The sequence below is a fragment of the Medicago truncatula genome, chromosome 8 (assembly GCF_003473485.1).
Source record: "Medicago truncatula cultivar Jemalong A17 chromosome 8, MtrunA17r5.0-ANR, whole genome shotgun sequence".
NCBI lineage: Eukaryota > Viridiplantae > Streptophyta > Magnoliopsida > Fabales > Fabaceae > Medicago > Medicago truncatula.
Genome location: NC_053049.1, coordinates 34,013,702 through 34,039,999, shown reverse-complemented (window position 1 = coordinate 34,039,999; position 26,298 = coordinate 34,013,702). Strand labels below are relative to the sequence as shown.

Genomic DNA, 26,298 nt, shown 5'->3' with positions numbered 1-26,298 from the left:
GGGGCGAGCGATGAAGTTGTTCACTCGCTATGGCGAGTAATGGCTACTCGCGAGGCGAGCGATGAACTTCAGTACGGGCAGAATGCAGGTTTTCCCCAAAAATCCCATTTTTCCTCAATTCACTCCCCAAATTAGCTTACAGATATGCAATGAAAGGTTTTATGCACCCAGAACCCATTTCTACCCTCAATTCTATGATTTCTACACTCAAAACTCCTTAATCAACAAAAACCCAATTTCTCCCAAATCCTCACATAAACCTGTTAGAACACAATCAACATTCAGAATCTATATAATTGCGGTAAACCTCACCCTTACCTTAGAATTGCAGAAAAAATACAGCAGCAATGATTCCTAAGCTTCTCTCCCTTGCACTAGCTTTTCTCCCAAAACCAGACTGTTTTCACGTAAAACTGTTTTCTCTATTTTTCTTTCCTTTTCTCAACTCCCAAAATGTAACCTCCCACTCCCTAATTAGCAATTAACTCCCTACTAATTATGTTAATTATTTCATAACCCCCAAAATAATAATTAATCCTATTCTTATATTATTTTAATTATTTAATAAAATAATCATATAATAAATAAATATACACTACATAAATCACCAAAAATCACATAAATGACACCACACAATTAAAAATAATTAAATAAAAATTAGAGTGTTACAACTCTCCCCAAATTACTGAATTTCGTCCTCGAAATCTTACCTCAAACAAACAACTCAGGATAAGAGTCCCTCATCTTACTTTCCAGCTCCCAAGTCAAACTTTCACCAGTTGCTCCGCCCCAAACGACTCTCACCAAGGGTATTTCCTTGCCCCTCAATGCCTTTACTTTCCGATCATCGATCCTCAACGGCAAAGTCTCAACTGTGAGATTGTCCCGAACCTGTACATCATCTCTCGGAATAACATGTGAAGGATCTGCTACATACTTCCGAAGTTGTGACACGTGAAACACATCATGCAAGTTCGATAGATGTGGTGGCAAGCCAACTCTATATGCCACCGTTCCTATTCTCTCTGAAATCTGATACGGGCCAATGAATTTCGGAGTCAACTTTCTCGATTTCAAAGCACGTCCTACACCCGTCATCGGAGTCACTCTCAGAAATACATGATCACCCTCTTGAAACTCAAGGGCCTTTCTCCGCTTGTCATGGTAACTCTTCTGTCGACTCTGTGACGCTTTCATCTTCTCTCTGATCATCTTGACTTTTTCTGTAGTCTCCTGAACCAAATCCGGTCCCAGCACAACACTTTCTCCTGACTCGAACCAACACAACGGAGTCCTGCACCTTCGACCATACAAAGCTTCGAATGGTGCCATTCCTATACTCGAATGATAACTATTGTTGTAGGTGAACTCTATCAATGGTAGGTGACTATCCCAAGCTCCACCCTGTTCAAGCACACACACTCTCAACAAGTCTTCCAATGATTGGATCGTTCTCTCCGACTGACCATCTGTCTGAGGATGATAAGCCGAACTCAGCCTCAACTTCGAACCCAAAGCGTCCTGTAAACTCTTCCAGAACCTAGAAGTGAACCTCGGATCCCTATCCGACACAATACTCGAAGGAACTCCATGTAGCTTCACAACACTATGTATATAAATCTCAGCCAACTGAGCTACCGAATAACTAATGTTGATAGGAATAAAATGTGCCGACTTCGTCAACCTATCAACCACAACCCAAATCGAATCATGTCCCCTCGGAGTGTTTGGTAAACTCGTCACAAAATCCATAGAAATGCTATCCCATTTCCACTCCGGTACATCCAATGGTGTCAACAATCCTGCAGGTTTCTGGTGTTCAACCTTAGACTTCTGACAAGTTAAACATGCATACACAAAATGAGCAACATCTCGCTTCAACCCAGACCACCAAAACAGCTTTTTCAAATCATGATACATCTTCGTAGCTCCCGGATGAATGCTTAAGCTACTCTTATGACTTTCCTCTAGGATTAACTTTTTCATTTCTTCATTATCAGGAATACAAATTCTACCTCTGAATCTCAACACACCCTGATCATCAACCTTGAAGTCACTATCTTCAATACTATTACCAGTAACCATTAGATCAACCAACTTGACATCCACTTGCTGTGCTTCTCGAATACTATTCAGGAAATCGCTGTTAATCTTTAGCATCCCCAACTGTATGCTTTGAGGCGACAACTCACACACCAAACTCATGTCTCTAAACTGTTCCAGTAAATCAAATTCTTTCATCATCATAGCAGACATATGAAGTGTCTTCCTACTCAACGCATCCGCGACTACATTAGCTTTTCCCGGATGGTAATTCAACCCAAAATCATAATCTTTTAACAGCTCAAGCCATCTCCTCTGCCTCATATTCAATTCCTTCTGGTCAAACAAATATTTCAAGCTCTTGTGGTCACTGAACACTTCAAATCTGGAACCATACAAGTAGTGTCTCCAAATTTTCAAAACAAAAACCACCGCAGCTAACTCTAAATCATGAGTGGGATAATTCTTTTCGTGCACCCTCAGTTGCCTAGAAGCATATGCTACCACCTTGCCATCTTGCATCAAAACACCTCCTAAACCCAGCTTAGACGCATCACAGTAAACAACGAATGGCTCTTCCGGCTTAGGTAAGATCAAAATAGGAGCAGTTGTCAATCTTTTCTTTAATTCATTGAAACTACTCTCACACCGAGCATCCCACACAAAGGACTTACCCTTACAGGTTAACTGAGTCAACGGCAATGCTAACTTTGAAAATCCTTCTATAAATCTGCGGTAATAACTAGCCAAACCCAAGAAGCTTCTGATTTCAGTCACCGACTTCGGAGTCTCCCATTGCGATACTGCATCAACTTTTGATGGATCAACCGCTATACCATCACCAGAAATAATATGACCAAGGAAACTCACTTCACTTAGCCAAAACTCACATTTCGACAATTTGGCATACAACTTCTTCTCTTTCAAAACTTGCAGCACAATTCTCAGATGTTCTGCATGCTCTTCTTCAGTCTTCGAATAAATCAGAATATCATCAATAAATACCACCACGAATTTATCCAGAAAAGCATGAAAAATTCGATTCATATACTCCATGAACACACCGGGCGCGTTAGTAACACCGAAAGGCATCACTTTGTATTCGTAATGACCGTATCGTGTCCTAAAGGCCGTCTTCTGCATATCCTCATCCTTCACCTTAATTTGATGGTAACTGACCTCAAGTCAATCTTACTGAACACCTTTGCACCCACTAGCTGGTCCATCAAGTCATCAATCCTCGGAAGCGGATATCTATTCTTAATTGTAACTTTGTTCAATTGACGATAGTCAATGCACAACCTCATACTACCATCCTTTTTCTTCACCAACAACACAGGTGCTCCCCACGGCGAAACACTGGGTCTTACAAACTTCTTATCAAGTAAGTCTTCCAACTGTTTCTTCAATTCAGCTAACTCAGAAGCTGACATACGGTACGGTGCCATCGACACCGGCTTTGTTCCAGGAACAAGGTCAATTGAAAACTCCACCTCCCTCTCTGGCGGCACATCAGGAATCTCATCAGGGAACACCTCCGGAAACTCATTCACCACCGCTAGCTTGTCAATCACAGCTTGATTTTCTAACGACAGATATGCCATTAGAGAAAACATCAGAATTCCATCACGTTCTAACTGCTTCATTTGCTTCGTATTTAAAAACTCAACTTCACTCTCTTCTTCCGCAGAAGAAAATGCACCGTCTTGTTAAAGCAATTGATATGAACATGGTTATACTCCAACCAGTTCATACCAAGACACAACAAACAACAAACAGGACAACAACAACAACAACAACAACAACAACAACAACAACAACTATATTAGAGTTGACACTCTATCCTAGGTGGCTCAACACGACTCTACTACTTGGCCGGACGGACCAACCTGCTCTGATACCAATTGTAACACCCCGTTTCCCAAAATCAATTTAATTATAATTATAAAATCAGAGTTCCACGTTAAACGGCATGTCACACTACAAAATATAAATTCTTAAATAGATTAAAACTATTTAACAACATACTTCATTAAACTGCAGCGGAATATTCTTTAAATTAAACTCCATTATCCAAAATAATCTTGGCATTAAGCCTCAACATGAAAATTCAACATAAAACATGGACTACATTAATTTGTTCCAAAATTTGATACATAGGTAGAAACTTAAACTATAAATCCCAACCCACGCATCAGAGTCCTAGACACATTGAGCCACCACCAACTACTCAGGATCACCTGCAAGTTACCCATAGGAAGGGCAACATTTTCAAGCAGAAGGGGTGAGATTCACAACAAAATATAGATAAAGAATATATCAATTGAATCTAACACCCTATCATAAATCATCAACATTATTATTTACATAACATCATTTTCGCATCTTATCACAATATTAATTCATACACCTCTCAACTATATATACAACTTATCACCACTCCACTAAGACTCCTCTAAACACCCATGCATGTGGTACCAAAAATCAGGGCCGTGACCCACACCGCTGTCGAATGGTTAAAGCATTCTCAACAGGACATAAGTCCTCACCACTACACCACTTTGAGTAACTAGTACTCCACCACTTTGAACGACTAAGCATTCCAGAGCCGAAGCTCTCCCACTGTTATGTTAATGCAACTAATCCCCATAGAGTATATCTATATACCAACCAACCTAGACATATACATATATATGATTCACCAACCAACTTACACCTTTAAGGGAATTTAATTAAATACAACATTCATTCAGTCAGCATCCATTCATCAAAACCAACCAAAACGTCCAGGGAAATATATATCAACATACAAGCCATGCAATAATTCAACCAAATACACAATCCAAACAACAACAGAAATTAACCAACCAAATACTGGGCAGCTCGCCTCGCGAGCTCATCTACTCGCTATGGCGAGCTCAGAAAAACAGGTACTCGCCATGGCGAGTTGGAGGCGAACTCGAGGCGAACAGAAATATGGTGCTCTCGGGAAAAACGACATTTTTCTCACTCAAACCTCAATTCTAAGCTCCCTAATCATCTTTTACACTTAAAACTTGCTCTAGTCCTCTTAAAAATCATCTAGGTACGCGAAACTACCCAAAATACGGCTTATAACAACTTTTTCAAAATCCAGATTTTCACAAGGATACTCGCCATGGCGAGCTGTATCACTCGCGGGGCGAGCGATGAAGTTGTTCACTCGCTATGGCGAGTAATGGCTACTCGCGAGGCGAGCGATGAACTTCAGTACGGGCAGAATGCAGGTTTTCCCCAAAAATCCCATTTTTCCTCAATTCACTCCCCAAATTAGCTTACAGATATGCAATGAAAGGTTTTATGCACCCAGAACCCATTTCTACCCTCAATTCTATGATTTCTACACTCAAAACTCCTTAATCAACAAAAACCCAATTTCTCCCAAATCCTCACATAAACCTGTTAGAACACAATCAACATTCATAATCTATATAATTGCGGTAAACCTCACCCTTACCTTAGAATTGCAGAAAAAATACAGCAGCAATGATTCCTAAGCTTCTCTCCCTTGCACTAGCTTTTCTCCCAAAACCAGACTGTTTTCACGTAAAACTGTTTTCTCTATTTTTCTTTCCTTTTCTCAACTCCCAAAATGTAACCTCCCACTCCCTAATTAGCAATTAACTCCCTACTAATTATGTTAATTATTTCATAACCCCCAAAATAATAATTAATCCTATTCTTATATTATTTTAATTATTTAATAAAATAATCATATAATAAATAAATATACACTACATAAATCACCAAAAATCACATAAATGACACCACACAATTAAAAATAATTAAATAAAAATTAGAGTGTTACACTCATCATTATAATGGAACAGAGAGCTGCTCTCCCCCATACTAGGTCAGTATTGGACCGAACTGGGTAAACAAATTTCGTGAGTTCTCTCTTTCTTTCTCTCGCTGTTTTCTACTTCTGCTTGTGTTTATAATTGTTACCCACATTGATATTAGTTGTTTGATTATTTTGCTCCATAGATCAAGTATTTTATTGGTGTGATTTTTAACAAATTCACAACGATGACTACTCTTGTTCTTTAAGAAAAACTCCATGACTACCATTGCGTTCACCTTTATTTTTTTTTGGGTCAAGAAAATGTTAATCTCTATGTTGGCGAGCACATGAGATTGAGATGCCACGTTTAACCACATCAGTGTTTTTTTGGTCAAAATGTGCACAAGACTAATAAATGCAGTTATTTTTTTTGGGTCAAGAAAATGTTAATTTCTATGTTGACGAGCACATAAGATTGAGATGTCACGTTTAGCTACATCGGTATTTTTTTGGTCAAAATGTGCACGAGACTAATTAATTCAAAACGCGTAAAATTAAAGGAGTCAAAATCACTCATTTTAAACATTTGACCCATTAACCCTTTTCATACTCTTGTATCTCCCTATAAATAGAGTGCATTTGTAATAGAATTAGATAGATATGAAATACCTTTTCTCACGCTTTTCTCACTTTCTCTTCATCATCTATATTTTCATAACACTTTTTTTTTTTTTTCTCTTTCCATTTTTTGCTAGAAACCCATATTCCTCTTCTTCAATTCTATTCCCTTTGTCCTTCCGCCATCATCCCTCCTCACCCTACGTCTGTTCCTGATTGGGCATCCCGCCATATCCGACCAACCTTTCCTTGCTTGTGCCACCACTGATTACAGGTATGTATATTGTTGGAAATGTTTCATTTTTTCACTCTAAATTGGGGTATCTCAAATCTCAATGTTGAACTTATTATGTTTCAATCACACACTTTACAGGTCTTGTCTTTATATCTACCCTCTCACAAGGTGAAATTCCAATGTTCATTGTTACTAGATCATTCAATTAAGGTATACCCTCCTCACCTTGTCATTAGTTTTTTTTTTTGTAGTTCATATGTTTTATCATAATGAAAAGACCATAATGATAATTATTAATTTTTTTGTATTGGGTCTAACTCGTCCTTACGAAACTGATAGATTTAGTCGGGGCTTATCTTTAGTTTATGCAGCTTGTTGTCTTGTCTGTTTGGCTTCTATTCATGTGTAGTTAATCCTTAATATATATATACATATATATATACATATATATATATATATATATATATATATATATATCCTTTAAATGATGACCAATTATTCGCTGTACTTGATTTTTCTAATCGCCTCGCGCACAACAATGATGAGTTATGTGCGTGTATGTGAATGGTGGGTGACTCAAAACCGGATTTTACCATGTTAAGTTTTTTTTTATATCGGGTCCAATTCATCCTTACAAAACTTAGACTTGTAAAGCGACGGTGTCACTCGTTATAAACTTTAGTGGCCTTGTCTGTAATTGATGCGACACTTGAATTTTCCGATAATATGTTGAGTTAGTGTCTGTTTGGAAAAGTGAAAACCACGTTAAAAACGCATGTCTATCTAACTTTCTATTTTGTAGCTTCTCAATTTCACGTTCAAATTGGCATTGGAACGTGAGTTTGACAATCAAAACTTTGAACCAAACATGCTAACAGAAAACCATTTAAAAATCCACATTGAGGAATTATAAGTATCTCAAAATTCTTAAATCATTAATACTTCCTATTTCATAATGTTTTTAACATGTCCACAAAATTCCATACATTGACACTACAACAACAACCATTTTTCGGCAGTTTTCTATGCAAGAGGTTTTGATAAATTCAAACGCGGTGAGGATTGACCACTAATATATGTTTTCATGTATTTCTTTTAGGGTGTGTTTGCAAGTTGGTTTTTGGAGGGGCTAAGTTTATATTTTGATATGTATTTGATATTTTAAAATTCCAACTTGCAAACACACCCTTAGCATATTCTTTTAAATTTCAACATTTCCAACACCTTAAATAGAAAGAAAAAAAATATTATTCCTCTTAACAACGCTCCAGTTTGAATCTGGTTTATTGTTAAAGGAAGACAATTTTATTACCACTTAGAAGACTTTTAAAGTCAACCGTTCCTTAGAAAGAACCTATGATGGAAACTCAACCAACCACCATATCAAAATGGTTCTATTCTTCCTTCTATGTTTTTTTTTTTCATTTCTATTATACTTATTTTTTCAGTCACCTTCTTGTAAATTCACAGGTATTTTTGACATGCAAAAATAATCACAAATCTTTGAACTCTCAGCCATGGATGAGAAAGTAGATTGGTCTCATCTCCCCAAAGAGCTATGGTCCAAGATAGGGAAGTATCTTGATAATCACATAGATATTCTCAGATTTCGGAGTGTATGCGAATCATTTCGTTCTTCCATTCCTCCATCTCATCCAAATTCTCCTTCTTTTCCTTTACAAATACCTCACACCATTTTTGACTCCCTATATTACCTTCATCAATCAACTATTTATCTTATTGAACCAACTAATGGAAGTTCCAACTTCAATTTACCACCTTTAGCACCTTCTTATACCAAAGGTTGGTTGATCAAAGTGGAAGAATCAAATAATAATCCTTTGAAGAGTTTGTTGAGTCCTATCTCCGACTGCAAATTATCATATCCTCTTGACAGTAACAACAGTTCTCCAATTATATGGAACTTGTTGAATTATAGGGTCATTGAGCTATGCAAGTCATATACATTTCAAAAGACACTATACTCACCAAGTTATGTGAGCAAAGTTGTGTTCTATCCTAACTCTCCTCGGATTAATGTTGGGGATTGTGTAGCCTGTTGTATCTTTCAAGAAGGTAAATTAGGATTCATGAAATATGGAGACACAAAATGGAAACTTGTGGATGAAAACAATTTCTTCTATGATGATGTCATTGTGTTCAAGGGTCTGTTTTATGTTACTGATAGATGGGGAACTATTTCATGGATTGATATTTCTTCTTTGAGGTTGATACAATTTGCACCTCCTTTGTGTGGGTTTGGAAACAAGAAACATTTGGTGGAATCTTGTGGGAATCTTTATGTTGTTGATAGATACTATGAAGGTGAAAACATGAGAAGTAACAATGTTGGAAGACACCATGATCAAGACGCGGTTGTGGAGTGTTTCAAAGTTCATATGTTGGATGAAGAATGGGGGAAATGGGTTGATGTGAAAAATTTGAGAGATAGAGCCTTTGTTTTAAGCAGAAGTTGTAATTTCTCAGTTTCAGCTAAAGAATTAATTGGATATCAAGGGAATTGCATCTACTTTAAGGATACTTTTAATGCTCGTATGTACAACTTGGATGATAATATAATCATTACCATTGATCTTGATCCTTGCATTGACAAGACTTTGTTGTCTCATTCACGTTGGATGAGATGTTAAGAGCACATAACAGGTCTAGCAATGGAGTTTTAAAGGTACATTTGGATTTCTCTTCCCATCTTTTTTTCTGTCTTGGCAATGTGGTTTTATCGGCTGTGTTGTTTTGACAAACAGTTTATTGGCAATATACAAACACCTTATGTCACTATCCACAAATACATGTAAATTTTATTACATGGTTAACACAGTTCAACTATATGATTCATTATGTTCAGTAGATGGTTAATTGGGGGCTTTATGTATAATGCAGTTTAAATATTTGGTTAATTGTGTTCAATGGATGGTTAATGAGTTGCAATACCTTGTTTGTTATATTCATTAATCATCCATTGAACGTAATTAATTATATTTTAACTGTGTTAACCATGTAATGAAGAAATGAATAGTGTTGTGTTAAAAAAGTCATTGCGCTCACATATACATGATATTCATTAATCATCTACTAAACATAATTAACCATGATTTTGAATTGTGTTAACCATGTAATAAAGGATGAAGAATGCATACAGTGTTTGTGTCCAAGTTTGTATCATGATATTTTTCATTATTTATGCCTTTCTATAATTAGATATTTTACGAATCCTGTATCAGTACTGATATGTGCTTCGTCATTCCAACAGTTAAAAGAGTCTGTATGAAGAAGAACGCCTCTCCATAAAGAAGTGCAGAATGTCGTTTTGAGGATGAAAGACTTGGTACATCAGAATGACATCTTCTACATGTTTTCTTGTTACTGTCTAGCTTGCTTCTGTCATGATTAATTTTCAGCTGAGAATTTGTTGTCAATGTATATAATTATTATTCCTTAAAGATCAGGGCACAATGTTTTTATTTTATTTTATAGTTTTACTTGTGAAAAGATCATATACAATATACCAATCAATGTTGAGACAAACTTAGAAATCATTTGCACTAAGATTAACATTCAACACCACTTCTGTTTGACCATATTTGAGTAGTTTTGTTTGCTAAATTGTTAAATGAATGATAAAATCAAGCATGAGAAAAACTAATCGACAAAAAGAAGTTTGTGATTCTGATATAATTATAACTATAAGCACCATATTCCATTGAAATTTTCAAACTTAACCGTGTTATTAATGTGAAGTATCAACCAACTTTGTCAATGATTAGTATTTATTGGAAAATCCAACCGATCGACCTCTATTAATGCGGTCTCAGGTTTCCCCTCTTAACCACACTTTTATCATCCACAAGATTTAAATATGAGACATAGTTTAAGGGATCCAAGTTCAGTTACACCATAACTGCTAAATAATGTTGGTCAATCCTATAGAAGTATGGTAAAGGGTTATAGTTTAGCACATAGGTTTGTAAATTAGTAATCATTCATCCTAATTTCCAACGTGCTAGAAAAGAGCTCCAACATGCTAGAAAAGAGCAAAAATGAAAACCATAATATATTCATTAAAACTGCTCAATGAAATACTCCAAATCTTGAACCAAACACATAATATAAAGATTTGGATTATGTGTAGCCATATTCATCTTATCAATATCATCCTTTCGCTTTTCAAACTTTTCGCCCTTCATAAAGCATAAAAACATGATGTTTTAGACTTGTCAAAGTTCCATAGAAAGAATTATTTGATCAAGTGTTTATTAATGTATTTGGTCATTGTAAAATATAGTTCTGAGTAGCACAATTCCAGTTTTGAAAACAAATGTTCAAAGCATACATTTAATCGTTTTCAAAACATAATTAATCATGTATTGATGATAGTTTGGTGCTGTTTAGTAATGGCTTTTGTGAGAATTAGAATACTTTTACAATTTTCTAGATTGAAATGATGGGGAAGCATATGAAAAATATGGTGAGAGTTTTTCATACAGAAGCTCTTAACTGTTGGAATAACAACATATATCAGTGAGTGAATTGATCAAATTCACCTTGAGACCGATTACATCCTCCAAGCCAAGGTGGATGAATCCGCAAAGTCTAGAGAATATGTGATTGTTCAAGTTGTACATAGGTTGAAGATAGATTCTCGACAGTGAATATCGTCTTTTGTTGGAGGGCTGTAACTGATATTGAGTAATTGACACTGCCAAAATCCAGTAATGACGGAGAAAAAAAAAGCAAGGACAAATATAATTCAAGAACAGAAAGCCGATTCAATTATCTACGGAGATACAATTGACATAAGTTGAAAAATGTGTCCTAAAAATATATATGTATCTTGAACAATGATACAACCAAATTCTATATTATTCTTGTTCATTTCCTACTCCTTCTATAGTACTTTATACTATTCGTAAATACTTTATAGTACTTTTATTTAGGCACTTCCTTGAGATTGTTCTTATAAAATAGCATCATCATTGAGACAGCTCTTTATAACTGGATGCAAGTCTGTAAGACAGTGAGCCTCACTGCCTCAGAAAGCTTTTCTCTAGAATTTTCAGCAAGGCAAGTTATTGTCTATGTAAAGTATGGAATCAGAATAGCTGCGGTAACTTATCTCGAATGTCCGTCTAAATCAACGATTGAGATCAATTATAATAAATTGAATGAATGTGTAATCTGAGTCATTCAATCTCAAATCAATGGTTGATATTTAAAACTGCAACGAACTGCGTGATGGAGTCTTGTTTGCTCTCTCACACAGAAAACCACCATACACATAGTGAATGACTGCAAAATAAATCATGTTAGATGCGAGTATGCGACCTTATACCAGAACTCACGTGGTTCAACAATTTGTTGTAAAGAATTTCTGAAATGAATGAGAAGTAACTTACTTAAACCCTTGCAAGTAAATAGTATCTAAAGCATTTTCTTCAAAACTCAAAAGCAATATAGGGATTGTTATGTAGATAGTGCTAGTAAAAAAATGTTAAGTTAAGCTAGAAGATCACCAAGAATTCTGATATAAATGTAGCCAAGTTCTACTTTGGATCATCATGGACCAACGCTTAAAAACTGCACAAAACTTACGCAGCCAGCGATAGTAACCTGATCCTTGTCGGTTTGACAAAAATAAAATAAACAAATATGAGTTGATTTCTGAGACACATATTTGTCTTTTTTTATTTTTGCCAAATTGACGCCAATCATGTCGATGTCTTTGGCAACACAATTAGGAGGACAATAAACTTCTACTTCAGGGACTGACATCGGTAATCGTTGAAGTTTAAGACGATTTTTCAAATACCGATCTATGATTCACCATAGAACTTACCTTGGACGACCTTCGTGATTGAAAGCTAATATTCCATTGAAATAGTCAATCCAAAAGAGAAGCCTGGAAAAGGGTTATAATTTAGCACATATATTTGTATTTAGAAATAATTCCTTATTTCCATAATTCTGGAAAAGAGAATAGACAAAAACCAAGTATTCATTAAAGATGATGAAGTAAGATACTTCAAATTTTCAATCATACACATAATAAAGAGAAAAATAGGTAAAGAAAATGACAAAGACGAGAGAAAAAGAAGTAACCAGCTGAAAATTTACTGTCAATGCATATATAATTACTACTCCATATACTGCTTTTTCTAATAAAAAAGTAGAAGAAAAAGATCATAAAAAATGCGGTGAGCGTGGATCGAACACGCGACCTTCAGATCTTCAGTCTGACGCTCTCCCAACTGAGCTATCCCCGCATAACGATTATTCAGTGCTGCTTCGTAATTGCTTTCCTGAAAACTAGAATAATTTTTCCTAGTTGGAAATGATGGGGGACCATATGAGAAATCAGGTCAGAGTTTCGCTTGTAGAAGCTCTTAACTGTTGGAATAACAACATATATCAGTGAACTGATCAAATTAACCTTGAGACCAATTACATCCTCTAAGCCAAGGTGGATGAATCCACAAATTCTTCTCCATGCAAGGATCATAGCAAAGTCTAGAGAATATGTGATTGTCCAAGTTGTATGTACATAGGTTGAAGATAGATCCGCGACAGTGAAGTAAATGTTATATTGTCTTCCCCATCAATTGTAGATAGGCTGAGGATAGATCCGCGACAGTGAATATTGTCTTCTGTTGGAGGGCTGTAACTGATATTTAATAATTTGCACAGCCAAAATCCAGTAATGATGGGGAAAAATAAAGACAAATATAATTCAAGAATAGAAGGCCAATTCAATTATCTACAGAGATACATTTGACATAAAATGAAAAATGAGTCCTAAAAATATATATGTAGCTTGAACAATGATACAACCTACTTCTATATTATTCATTTTTTTTTTCCTTCTCATTTTACTCATCTGAATCGTGTAATCTCAAGTTGATGCCTTCACAACATTGATGCAAGGGCTGAACATTGATTACCTGATTGCTTACTAGCTAGACATGCAAATAAGAGCAAACAACTGCTTCAGCCTGCAAGACATAAGTACATTTGGAAAATTTACTAATCATAATAAAACATTGGTTTGCGGCATCTTCGGAATTGGTATAAATAGATGGAGCTGAATGCAAGGTTTTCACTCTACCATCCTCAACATTAAACACAAGGAAGCATGTATTATAACTCAACACTTGTATATAAAAAAGAATTTCCAGCATATGCAATCTTCCATGAATGTTTCTGTGGAAGGAAAGCTTCAATGAATGTTTAATCTTCTAGCTTTCAGATATGGAAGAAATCTAGAATGATGTTAAACATTCCATGTAGGTGTGTTGATGAGTTGATTGAATAGGGGAAGATTGTGACAAGTTCTGCTCTGTCAATTAGAAAGAAAGGAAAGGGGAAAAGTGAGTGGGTGTCTTGCTAAAAAGTCCCACATCGGCCAATGCATAAACCCAACCAAGCTGCTTGCATATAAACTGAAAGCACTTCTACCTTTTATAAGCATGGAGCCGTGTGATGATCACATAGCGAACTATTCTTTCGCCTTTTACTAAAGAATACCGTGTGAACGTCACAATTAGCGGCATACGTTAGTTTTTAGAAGAGTCCTCTATATTGAGGGCTCTGCAAATCAGTAAAATGTTTTTGTCTAATTTTTTTTGAAGTTTATTAAAATTAATATTAAAGGTGGTTTTTACTTTTATTGGTGTAGGCGCCTCCTTGAGATTTGTTCTTAAAATTTAGCATCATCATTGAGACAAGTGAGCCTCACTGCCTCAGAAAGCTTTTCTCTAGAATATTCAGAAAATAATGTAGAAACACAACATGTGTCAACTATTATTATGGATGCTAAAGACACTAAAACACATCATTTATATATGCATAGAAGAAGAAAAATGACAAGGCAAGTTATTGTCAATTTAAAGTATGGGATCAGACTGAATCAAAATAAGTATGGAATCAGAATAGCTGCTGTAACTGATCTCGAATGTCCGTCTAAATCAATGGTTGAGATCAGTTACAATAAATTAAATGAATGTAATCTGAGTCATTCAATCTAAAATCAATGGTTGATATTTAAAACTGCGACGAACTGCGTGATTGAGTTTTGTTTGCTATCTCACACATATAACCATCATATGCATAGTGAATGAGTGCAAAATAAATCATGTTAGATGTGACCTTATTAGTAATTGTACAAGTTATACCAGAAATCACTTGGTTCAACAATTTGTTGTAAAGAATTTCTGAAATGAATGAGAAGTAACTTACTTAAACCCTTGCAAGTAAATAGTATCTAAAACATTTTCTTCAAAACTCAAAAGCAACATAGGGATTGTTATGTAGACAGCGCTACTAAAAAATTGTTAAGTTAAGCTTGAAGATCACCAAGAATTCTGATACAAATATAAGCAAGTTCTTCTTTGGATCACCGTGGACCAACACTTAAAAACTGCACAAAACTTACGCAGCTAGCGACATTAATCTGATCCTTGTTGGTTTGACAAAAAAAAAAAAAAAAAACAAATATGAGTTGATTTTTGAGACACGCATATTTGTCTTCTTTTGTTTTTGCCAAATTGAAACCAATCATGTCAATGTCTTTGGTATAACAATTAGGACGACAGTAAACTTACTTCACGGACCAACGTCGGTAATCATTGAAGTTTAAGACGAATTTTCAAGTACCGATGTACAATTCATTCTATGAGGCATGGACACACCTTGGATTAGGCGTGTCCTGGTGTCGGACATGTGTCGTGTCTGACACCGAAACTTGTAATTACACTGAATTATGTGATTTTTCAAATTATTAACTGTGTCGGCGTGTCAGTGACCATGTCATGTCCGGTGTCCGTATCCGTACTTCATAAAATTCACCATAGAACTTACATTGGACGACCTTCGTGATTGAAAACTAATATTCCATTGCAATAGCCAATCCAAAAGAGAAGTCTGGAAAGGATTATAATTTAGCACATGTATTTGTATTTAGTAATAATTCCTTATTTCCATCATGCTGAAAAAGAGAATAGACAAAAACCATGTATTCATTAAAGATGCTGAAATAAGATACTTCAAATTTTCAATGAGAAAAAGAGGTAAAGAAAATCAAAAAGACAAGGGAAAAAGAAGTAACCAGCTGAAAATTTATTGTCAATGTATATATAATTATAATTCCATGCATATACTGCCTTTTCTAATAAAAAAAATAAAGAAAAAAACATAAAAAGAATGCGGTGAGCGTGGATCAAACACGCGACCTTCAGATCTTCAATCTGACGCTCTCCCAACTGAGCTATCCCCGCATGATGATTACTTTGTGCTGATTTGTAATTGCATTCGTGAAAACCATAATATTTTTTCCTAGTTTAAAATGATGGAGGACCATATGAGAAATCAGGTCAGAGTTTCTCATATAAAGAATATGTGGATGAATTACATCATATATCAGTCAGCGACTTGATCAAATTAACATTGAGACCAATTACATCCTCCAAGCCAAAGTGGATGATGAATCCACAAATTCTTGTCAATGCAAGGATCATAGTAAAGTCAAGAGAATATGTGATTGTCCAAGTTGTATGTACATAGGTTGAAGATAGATCCGCGACAATGAAGTAGATGTTATATTGTCTTCCTCATCAGTTGTACATAGGCTGATAATAGATCCGCGACAGTGAATATTGTCTTCAGTTGGAGGGCTGTAACTGATACTGATTAATTTGCACTGCCAAAATCCAGTAATGATGGGAAAAATAAAGACAAATATAATTCAAGAATAGAATGCCAATTCAATTTTTTTTTTTTTTAATGGCAATTCAATTATCTACAAAGATACAATTGACATAAAATGTGTTCTAAAATATATATGTAGCTTGAACAATGATCCAACCTACTTCTATATTATTCTTGTTTATCCTTTCTCCTTTTATTCATTTGAAACATTACCTGGGCGAATGCTGATACAACGGCTGAACATTGATCACTTGATTACTTACTAGCTAGACATGCCAAATAAGTGCTAACAAGTAACAACTAACAACTGCTTCAGCCTGCAAGAAATAAGTACTTTTGAAAAATTGACTAATTATAATAAAACGGTTGGCTTGCGGCATCTTTGGCATTGGTATAAATAGATGGAGCTGAATGCAAGACTTACAAAATAAAAAGCAATATTTGAAGCATAGGATTTGTAAGGGATAGCCAAGGACAGATGTACACCTCAGTCTGTTTGAGAAGGAAGGAGAATTTTAATATGTTTCATGGGGAATATACTATATAGCAAACCAAGCACAAATGTACACCTTGGCCTGTTTCTGTGGAAGGAAAGCTTCAACAAATGTTTAAATCTTCTAGCTTTCAGATATGGAAGAAATCTAGAATGATGTTAAACATTCCATGTAAGTGTGTTGATGAGTTGAGTGAATAGGGGAAGATTCTGACAAGTTCTGCTCTGTCAAGTAGAAAGAAAGGAAAGGGGAAAAGTGAGTGGGTGTCTGGCTAAAAAGCCCCACATCGGCTAATGCATAAACCCAACCAAGCTGCTTGCATATAAAATGAAAGCACTTCTTCCTCTAAAAAATCACGGAGCCGTGTGATGATCACATAGCGAACTATTCTTTCGCCTTTTACTAAAGAATACCGTGTGAGCGTCACAATTAGCGGCATACGCTAGTTTTTGGAAGAGTCTTCTTTATTGAGGGCTCTGCAATATTAGTTTAATTTTTTTTTTTTTTTTGTTTATTAATGGTGGTTTTTGCTAGATTGCAGTTATAAATTTCTGGTGGAAAATTATGTAATTGTTTTTATAGTAGAGTATATTGTATTTTGTTTTTGTTTGAGCTTATAAATTCATTTTTGATAGTAATATTTTTAAATAAAAAAAACCAGATAATTAAATAATGGAAGATGCTAAATAGTGCCGTGAATTCAATGTAAGTATACCACTTTTGGTTTCCTTAACCATTGTCCTTACAGCAATGGTTAACAAGATCCTTAAATAATTCAAAGTTGCAACAATTATCTCATAATACCGAAATAAATAAATATATATTAAAAAACTCTTCAATAAAAAATTCCCATAGTTCCAAACATCAAAGCTGTATTAATTTATTGGTGATCCCTCAAGTTATACATTCTTTCTCTTATTTAGACTTTAAACTATATAAAAAATACCCAAAAAGCTATATCAAAATTGTCAAGCAAGAGATTTTGAGGATAAGCATAATTCAAGGTCTCAAACCAAACTCAAATGAGTTTTTATTTTTTAATATTACTAGATCATATGAGATTTGTCTCCCTAGTGCCCAAGAAATTCTTGTTAATATATGTCCAACAATGACTAATTGACGGATTTCATATAGTTTAGGGATTGGCATAATAAGAAGGTTGAGGCTTGAGGGTTCGATCTCCACTCCCATAATTCTAACAAATAACAATATTAACATTTGACGTTTAAAAAAAAAACTTGACAAATTTCATATATTTTAATGATTAATTATTATTTATATTTATATATTGTAGAGACTAAATAGGAGACTGATTGATACTTGGGAGATTAAATCGATGGTTTAATCTTATAATTTTATTATTCAGAGAAGACTATTAGACGACTTTTCAAGTCAACTGTTCCTAGTATCCTTCCCAGAAAGAACCTAATTGTGGAAACTTAACCAACAAGATCTCTACTAGTCTTCCTTCACTCTACTTGCAATTTCCATTACACCTCTTTTCTCAGTCACCTTGTAAACTCACAGGTATTTTCTACACTCATTACGCTTGAACTTTTTCCAACATTCCTTCCAATAAAAAGTCCTATATAGAGATTAGAGACCAAAAACATCCAAAGCAAATACATCAATATAACATGATATCACTCTTCAGCAAAGTCAACAAATCTTTGAGATCTGATTCCTCTTCATCCATGGATGAGATAGTAGATTGGTCTCAACTCCCTATAGAACTATGGCCTAAGATAGGAAAATATCTTGATAATCACATAGATGTTCTCAGATTTCGCAGTGTCTGCGAATCATTTCGTTCTTCCATTCCTCCATCTCATCCAAATTCTCCTTCTTTTCCTTTACAAATACCTCACCCCGTCTACAACTCCCTAAACAACTACGTCAACCAATCCACTGTTTATATCATTGAACCAACTGATGCAAGTTCCAACTCCAATTTAGAACCTTTAGCACCTTCTTCTTCCAAAGGTTGGTTGATTAAGGTAGAAGAAACAAAGAATCAACCTGTGAGTTTGTTGAGTCCTATCTCTGACCGAAAACTATCATACCCTCTTAGCAATAACAACACTTCTCCCATGCTATGGAACTTGTTGGATTATAGGGTCATTGAGCTATGCAAATCATATAAAATTGAAAAAACTACACCTTTCTCTAGTTCTGCGATCAAAGTTGCGTTCTATCCTAACTCTCCTTGGACTAGTGTTGAGGATTGTGTAGCTTGTTGTATCTTTCAAGAGGGTAAATTAGGACTCATGAAACATGGTGATGAAAAATGGACACTTGTGGATGACAAGAATTTCTACTATGATGATATTATTGTGTTCAAGGGTCAGTTTTATGTTACTGATAAGTGGGGAACTATTTCATGGATTGATGTCTCTACTTTGAGATTGATACAATTTTCACCTCCTTTGTGTGGTTTTGGAAACAAGAAGCATTTGATGGAGTCATGTGGAAGTCTTTATGTTGTTGACAGATACTATGAAATTAGTGACGATATGGGAAGGAACTATGTTAGAAGACGCTACGATCGAGACACTGATGTTGAATGTTTCAAAGTTTATAAGTTGGATGAAGAATGGGGAAAATGGGTTGATGTGAAAAACTTGAGAGACAGAGCTTTCATTTTGAGCAAAAGTTGTAACTTCTCTGTTTCAACTAAAGACTTAATTGGATATCAAGGGAACTGCATCTACTTTAGGGATACTTATGATGCTCGTATGTATAATTTGGATGATCATAGAATCACTATGGTTAATTTTAATCCTTGCATTGACAAGACTTTGTGGTCTCGTTCACCTTGGATGAGATGTTAGAATCCTAAGATTTGCCTTCTTAGATAGGGTGGTTTTTAGGGGTTTGCTTGGCTGTGTTCTCCTGGTGTTGCAGCTGGTTTCTGCCTGCTGTATTTTGTAGGGGCCGATTTGTTTTCAGCTTAGGTTGTTTATTTTCTGCGTTTTCTGTGGGGTTACCGCTATCTCGGGCCTTCTGTTATCGTTGTTCCTTTCTTTAGCCCCTATCGTACGTCTTGTATGGTATTTGGTGGTTTGAATATAAAAGTTGTTTCAAAAAAAAGATGACATAACATCTCTAGCTATTGACTTTCAAAGGCACAATTGGATTTCTCTTCCTATCTCTATATGTCTTGATAATGTGGTATTCAGCTTATCGTATGAGCATAACTTACACAAGTGATTGGCTAGTTGCCATTTTGTTATCAGCTGTAGTATTTAGACACAGAATTTGTTGACACTGTACAAACACCTTATCCCCCTGTTCACAATACATTTGAACTTTATTAAATGGTTATCACAGTTAAAATACATGGTTAGTTACATTAAGTAGATGGTTAATGTATATTCATGAGTAATGCAATTCAAATACATAGTTACTTATGTTGACTGGATGGTTAATGAATGTCATGTATAATACATTTCAAATACACGGTTAATTACGATTAATAGTTAAAATATCTTGATATATTCATTAATCATCTACTGAATGTGATTAAACATATACTTGAACATGTATAAAGAAGTGAACAATGTTGTGCCAAAAGATCATTATGTTCAAATATACATGATATATCTTAACCATTTACTAGGTGTAATTAATCATGTATATGAATTGCCTTAACCATGTAATCTATATAGCACTGACACATACACGTAACATGTCAATACCGGTAATAATTTGAGAAAATGAATAAATTGAATATAATCACATTGTCGGTGTCAATCTCAGATACCGAACACGTCTTGGTGCTACATATCATGTAATAAAGGATATACGGTGCATATGCTGTCTGTGACAAAATTTGTATAAAATAAATTTTTTTCTTTATTTATATCTTTAGAGATGCAAGAATAATGAGTTGATTCAATCAAAGCATATAGAATACTTTCTTTTGGCAATTAGGTATTATATGAATCCACTATCAATACTGATATGTGTTTTTTCATTCAAACAGTTAAGAGGGTCAATATGCAGAAGAGGACCTCTCCCCTAAAGAAGTGCAGAATGTAGACAATACTCTTTGCTAAGGGCTGTTTGTTCTGCTACAAGTATATAATGAGATTAAATTAAACTGTGTAACTTAAGGATGGAAGGCTATGTACATCAGAATGAATGACAACTTCTATATATTCTCTTTGTTATGCATATAATTATTATTCCGCAGTGCTGGAACAATATTGCAAATAATGTACAATATTAACATCAGGTTTTTTAAGGAAAAAAAAAAATAGTTAATGTGTTTCACCATTACCTTGACAGATTTATGAACTATTTCATACCAAACTTGATTGTTCTTTTCATCAAATCTCATTTGAAAAGTGTTATTCTCCTGCCTGTTGCCAAAATCATAACATATTTAAACTAAAGAAAAACTCAGCAATCATTTGCACAAAGATTAACATTCAACACCAATTAGGTTTCACCTTATTTGAGTAGTTTTGAATGCGACATTACTAAAAGAATGAAATCAAGCACGAGTCATACCATACGAATTGACTGAAAGGAACACCGAATTTGTGAGTCTGATATAAATATAAGCATCATATATTCCATAAGTATGGAAAAGGGTTATTAATTAATTAAAGACCTTCAACAAATTTTCGACCAAACAAAGTAAAATGTGGTGATTATTCCATCCTAATTTCATGCTGATTTTAATTCAATAGTAATAAAAAAGAATAAATGCGGTGAGCATGGCTCTCCCAACTGAGTTATCCTGCAAGATGGTTATTCATTGATCCTTACCGATGGCATTTATGCAAATGTGATTAATTTTGCATTTTCAAGTTTGAATTGATAGGAAGTATCAAGCATATGAGAAACTTGGTCAGAGTTTCGTCGCTGTACTAATACTACTGTAGTTTCTTTTTTTGATGTAAAAAAAACTAAATATTTTTTAGTTTAGTTTTATTTAATTTACAATCCAGCTTCTACATGTTCTCTTGATACAGTCCAGCCTGTTTCTGTCTTGATTTGTTCTCAGCTGAGAATTTATTATCAATGCATATAATTATTACTCCATAGTACCGGAAGTCTGGAACAATGTTGCAAATAAGGTATATATCTACATTAGGATTTTGAAGAGTTAACGTGTTTTGGCATTACCTTGGCAGACTCATGAGCAAAGTGTTTTTGCCTAAGCATCGCATATGGGTAGTATCACATACAAAAGTTAATTATTCTATTCGATATCAATTGAAAAGCGTTCCTCCCCCGCCTGTTGCCAAAATCATAACAAGTATGAACTGATCATGGTATTTTGCTTCACTATATTTGAGTAGTTTTACATGCCAAAATACTAAAAGAAACTACTAGATGAATGATACAAACAAGCATGAGACAAATTGCAGAATGAAACATGCCAAATAAGACCTTTTAGTAATTGTACAAGTTTTTTTTTTTTTTTTTGAAACAGCGAATATTATTCATCGACGAGAGGGTTTAAGACACACCCACAGCTCGCGGAAAAAACCAGCAGAAATTACAGAGGAGGCCGTATATAGGCGGCACTCCAAAACACCAAGAAAACTCAGACATGAAGCCGGCATATACAACAAGTGACCAGCACCGCAAGGCCACTCCCAACTCAGCTAAAGGCAACAAAAGCATACCCCTGCATCACAACCGAGCACACCCACAAACCAAAAAAAAAAGTCAGCCACTGCTGCAACAGCAACACCCTGCCATGACAGAACAGAAAAACTGCGCCACGCACCCAAAACCGTGGCACACCACTAAGGCCACCAAACAGAACTAACATCCTCCCAAACAGCTACAGGCCCGAGACCAAAACTAGGCAGCCAGCCGCACAGCAGACTCCAAACCCGGCTCAAAAACTCAACAAAAGAGACACTGCAACACAGGTAACCCCTAACCCAACACAAAACAGCACCAAAAACCAGCAAAAACTGCACAAAACCAATTACCGTAGCAGGCACTCTTTCGGGTTCTAAGACCATTCAAAAAACATACACGGTCTGCATGTGTAACCTAGACATAGCCCATCGCCACGATAACACCTTTATCTCCTCCACCAAATCATCGACGAACTCAACGCCATCATTAAAAATTCTATTATTCCTCCCCTTCCACAAAACCCAAATCGTCGCATGCCACACCAACCATAAGCCTTTCTTAACTCTTTCCTCCTCTAACCACCTGTCCTCTAACCACTGTACAAGTTATATTACCAGAACTCATGTCATTCGAAAATAATAATTACCGGAACTCAAATGTCACCATGATTTGGTGTTAAGAATTTCTAATAATGAACGAATAGCAACTACCTTAAATCCTTACATATAAATATAAAGCATGCTGAAAAGCAAAAATAGAGACTGCTATTTAGATAGCCCTGTTCAAATTTTGTTAAGTTAAACTTGAAGATAACAAAGAACTTTGCGATTCTGGCATAAATAATAAATATAGGACGGTTCTACAGTGGATCACCGTGGATCAACATTTAAGCTGCACGAAACATCAACCGAGACTTACGCCGTACTGCAGAAGTAGAAAGCGATGGTCCTATTCGCCCTTATGACTGAGACATTGGCCTCATCGTTGTCGATTTGACAAAAATAACGGAAGATAAATGAGACAATGAGTTGAGTTTTGAGGTATGCATATATGTCTTCTCAGACAATACAACTAGGAGGATCATAAGGCTGACATCAGTCATTGTTGACGATATAGACAGATTTCAACTACCGATCCATAGTAACCATTCCTGATTTCCATCATGTTGGAAAAGAACACAGATGAAAACCATATATTCATAAAAGACACTCAACAAGATAGTTCAAATTTTCAAAAGGATTTTAGTAGCTGTTTAACTTTTTGTTCATTTACTAAATGTTGCGACTAAGTATGGAGATTGAATAGAAAACATTTAAAAAAAGGGAAAAATAAAGTATTTCATACAAATCCTGATTGTGCTTCTCATCAATTTCAATTGAAAAATGTTCTTCCCCTACCTGTTGCCAAAATCATAATTTGAACTGATCAATATATTTTGTTTGTGAAAAGGTTAAATGCGAAATACTAATCAAAAGGGTAACACAAACTCAGAAATCAATTGCACAAAGATTAACATTCAACACCACTTAGTAGTTTTACATGCATAGTTACTAAAAGAATGATAAAATGAAGCATGAGTCAAACTTAATTGACTGAAATAAACAATGAGTTTGTGATTCTGACACTCGACACCGATAATTATTTGATAAAATGACATAATTCAATGTAATCACATGTGTCGGTGTCATGTCTGAGTTGGAAACTAACACAGACATCGGATACACTTTGGATCAGGAGTGTTATAAAGTTACATGGATAAAAGTATCATACTCCATAAGGATGGTCTACTTGAATGATAGCTAATATTTCAATGAAATTTTCAATCCTAAAGAGGTCTGAATTAGATTATAATTTAGCACATGTATTTGAAATTAGTAATCATTCTTAATTTCTATCATGAGGGAAAAGAGCACACAGACAAAAACTACATATTTGTAAAAGAAGCTCAACAAATTTACTTCAATTTTTAAGCCAAACACAGACTTAAATTTAAAAGAGGAAGTGTAAAAGGATATCAGTAAGATGAAATAAAAAAATAAAACACTAAAATGCGGTGATCAATTTCATAGAAGAAAGAAAGAAAAAAAAAAAAAAGAATGCGGTGAGCGTGGATCGAACACGCGACCTTCAGATCTTCAGTCTGACGCTCTCCCAACTGAGCTATCCCCGCTTGGTGATAGTTTCGTGCTGCTTACTAATTGCTTTTGTGAATTTTAGAATACTTTTACAATTTTCTAGTTTGCAACCATATCAGAAACTTGCTCAGAATTTCGTCGTTGTGCTAATTGGTAGCAAATATTTATTTTTTGGTAAACAGTAGCAAAATTTTTTATTTTTTTTCACATGTCTTGAATCCAAACTCTAAATGGAGCTTAGTCTAAATGGAGCATATCCGAACTCTATAATATCATCCACATACTGCGTTTATAAAAAAATCATTGTACTTGAGTTCATGCCTTTGTGGACAACAAGTTTAGTGCCGGTCCTCATACTCTTGGACACTTGTACCTACACCCAATACTCATACTTTAACTACAAAAAGAGAATAGATAACAAAAAACATCACAACGCAATTATAATATGATCTTAAATTTTTTAAATCAAATTATAAAAATTACACGTCATAGTATTTAGTTAAATAAAAAGCATCTAAAGTATTAAAAACAAGTGTATATAACAATAAATGTCTAAGACTTTAGATGAATTAACTAATTTTAGTATTATATAAAATTATAGTTATAATCTACATATGTGCAGGATATAGGGCAGTCTAGGCACTAGAGTGCAGACTGCCCATACCTTTTCCCATACTTATTCAAATTTACGAGTAACTACCAACACCCATGCCTAAAGCCAACATTAACAATGTCGGTATTTACACGTCAATTGTGGATACTTTTTGTGGATATCCATTAGGTTTTGGTACAATTGTCATCCCTGATTTTGATTTTATTAAAAAAGCCGTTTTGATTCTATCCCTGTAATATCAAATTCTTCATTTAACCTATGTTAGTTGAATCTATCTATGTATCACATGGAAGGAGACATTTTCATTATTTTTGAATTAATTAATTCCAAATGTCTTTTTTTGTAAATAATATTAATTAAAAAATAAAATAAAATAATATAGAACTTAAAAACAAATAAAAAATTGACAAATTCACCATTTCTTCATTCATGTTCAGTGATATCCTGTAAATTCATAATAAAATAAAAACCCAAAAAATTAAGCATCATTAAAGAGTTTGGATATACCATAATAAAATAAAAACCCAAAAAATTAAGCACCATTTCTTCATTTATTTTTTGGCAAACAGTAGCAAACATTTTTATTTTTTTGTCATATGGTATAAGCATCATTAAAGAAGATAATTGGAGCACACTTAAAATAAAATAAAAAACCACCTTTTTAAAATTTTATCAAACCCAAAAAATTAAGTGTGCTCCAATTATCTTCTTTAATGATGCTTATACCATATGAACCCACAAGCTTGGTTTTCATGGAGCATCAACAACAACAACAATAAGTGACTTTTAACAAATGAAAAGAGGACCATGAGAATCAGTTACTTATCCTTTATCAATCGACACAAGCTCTTTTCGCACCATCTCCGTCGTCATGGTGTGAAGCCAAACAAAAAGGTGCAAAATCTTAGACAAGGAAGTTGAAGAAACTCGTCTTGACATGACTCGCTCATGAGTTGGTTGAGTCAACTCATTCACAAAAAAACTCATATCTAAACTCTCCTTCTTTTAATTGT

General features: G+C 34.8%; 2 protein-coding genes and 5 non-coding genes across 8 annotated transcripts; 4 read left to right on the top strand and 3 right to left on the bottom strand.

Annotated features, from left to right (window-relative positions):
- Positions 1-6,532: 6,532 nt before the first annotated feature.
- Positions 6,533-10,299, top strand: LOC11439605 (F-box protein At4g35733). 2 transcript variants are annotated; one of them, XM_003629166.4, is made up of 4 exons: positions 6,533-6,758; positions 6,858-6,929; positions 8,190-9,405; positions 9,991-10,299. In XM_003629166.4, exon 3 carries the CDS (start codon positions 8,237-8,239, stop codon positions 9,368-9,370), a length of 1,134 nt encoding a protein of 377 aa, XP_003629214.1. In that variant the 5' UTR covers positions 6,533-6,758; positions 6,858-6,929; positions 8,190-8,236; the 3' UTR covers positions 9,371-9,405; positions 9,991-10,299. The 2 variants fall into 2 exon arrangements, with proteins under 2 accessions (XP_003629214.1, XP_024629688.1); XM_024773920.2 differs by lacking the exons at positions 6,533-6,758; positions 6,858-6,929 and having other exon boundaries at positions 7,234-9,405.
- A 2,628-nt stretch (positions 10,300-12,927) lies between these two features.
- TRNAF-GAA (transfer RNA phenylalanine (anticodon GAA)) lies at positions 12,928-13,000 on the bottom strand. Its single transcript has one exon. It is a non-coding gene; the product is annotated as a tRNA-Phe (tRNA).
- A 1,204-nt stretch (positions 13,001-14,204) lies between these two features.
- Positions 14,205-14,321, top strand: LOC112417656 (U5 spliceosomal RNA). Its single transcript, XR_003008248.1, has one exon. It is a non-coding gene; the product is annotated as a U5 spliceosomal RNA (small nuclear RNA).
- Positions 14,322-15,933: 1,612 nt separating this feature from the next.
- Positions 15,934-16,006, bottom strand: TRNAF-GAA (transfer RNA phenylalanine (anticodon GAA)). Its single transcript has one exon. It is a non-coding gene; the product is annotated as a tRNA-Phe (tRNA).
- Positions 16,007-17,289: 1,283 nt separating this feature from the next.
- Positions 17,290-17,406, top strand: LOC112417654 (U5 spliceosomal RNA). The gene has a single exon (XR_003008246.1). It is a non-coding gene; the product is annotated as a U5 spliceosomal RNA (small nuclear RNA).
- A 1,049-nt stretch (positions 17,407-18,455) lies between these two features.
- On the top strand, positions 18,456-20,078 carry LOC11416754 (F-box protein SKIP23). Its single transcript, XM_003629163.4, has one exon. The coding sequence runs from the start codon at positions 18,568-18,570 to the stop codon at positions 19,759-19,761; it is 1,194 nt and encodes a 397-aa protein (XP_003629211.1). The 5' UTR covers positions 18,456-18,567; the 3' UTR covers positions 19,762-20,078.
- Positions 20,079-24,634: 4,556 nt separating this feature from the next.
- On the bottom strand, positions 24,635-24,707 carry TRNAF-GAA (transfer RNA phenylalanine (anticodon GAA)). Its single transcript has one exon. It is a non-coding gene; the product is annotated as a tRNA-Phe (tRNA).
- Positions 24,708-26,298: the final 1,591 nt, after the last annotated feature.

Coding starts and splice junctions, on each gene's coding strand:
- LOC11439605 (XM_003629166.4), top strand. CDS start 8,237: ATGGATGAGAAAGTAGATTGGTCTCATCTCCCCAAAGAGCTATGGTCC.
- LOC11416754 (XM_003629163.4), top strand. CDS start 18,568: ATGATATCACTCTTCAGCAAAGTCAACAAATCTTTGAGATCTGATTCC.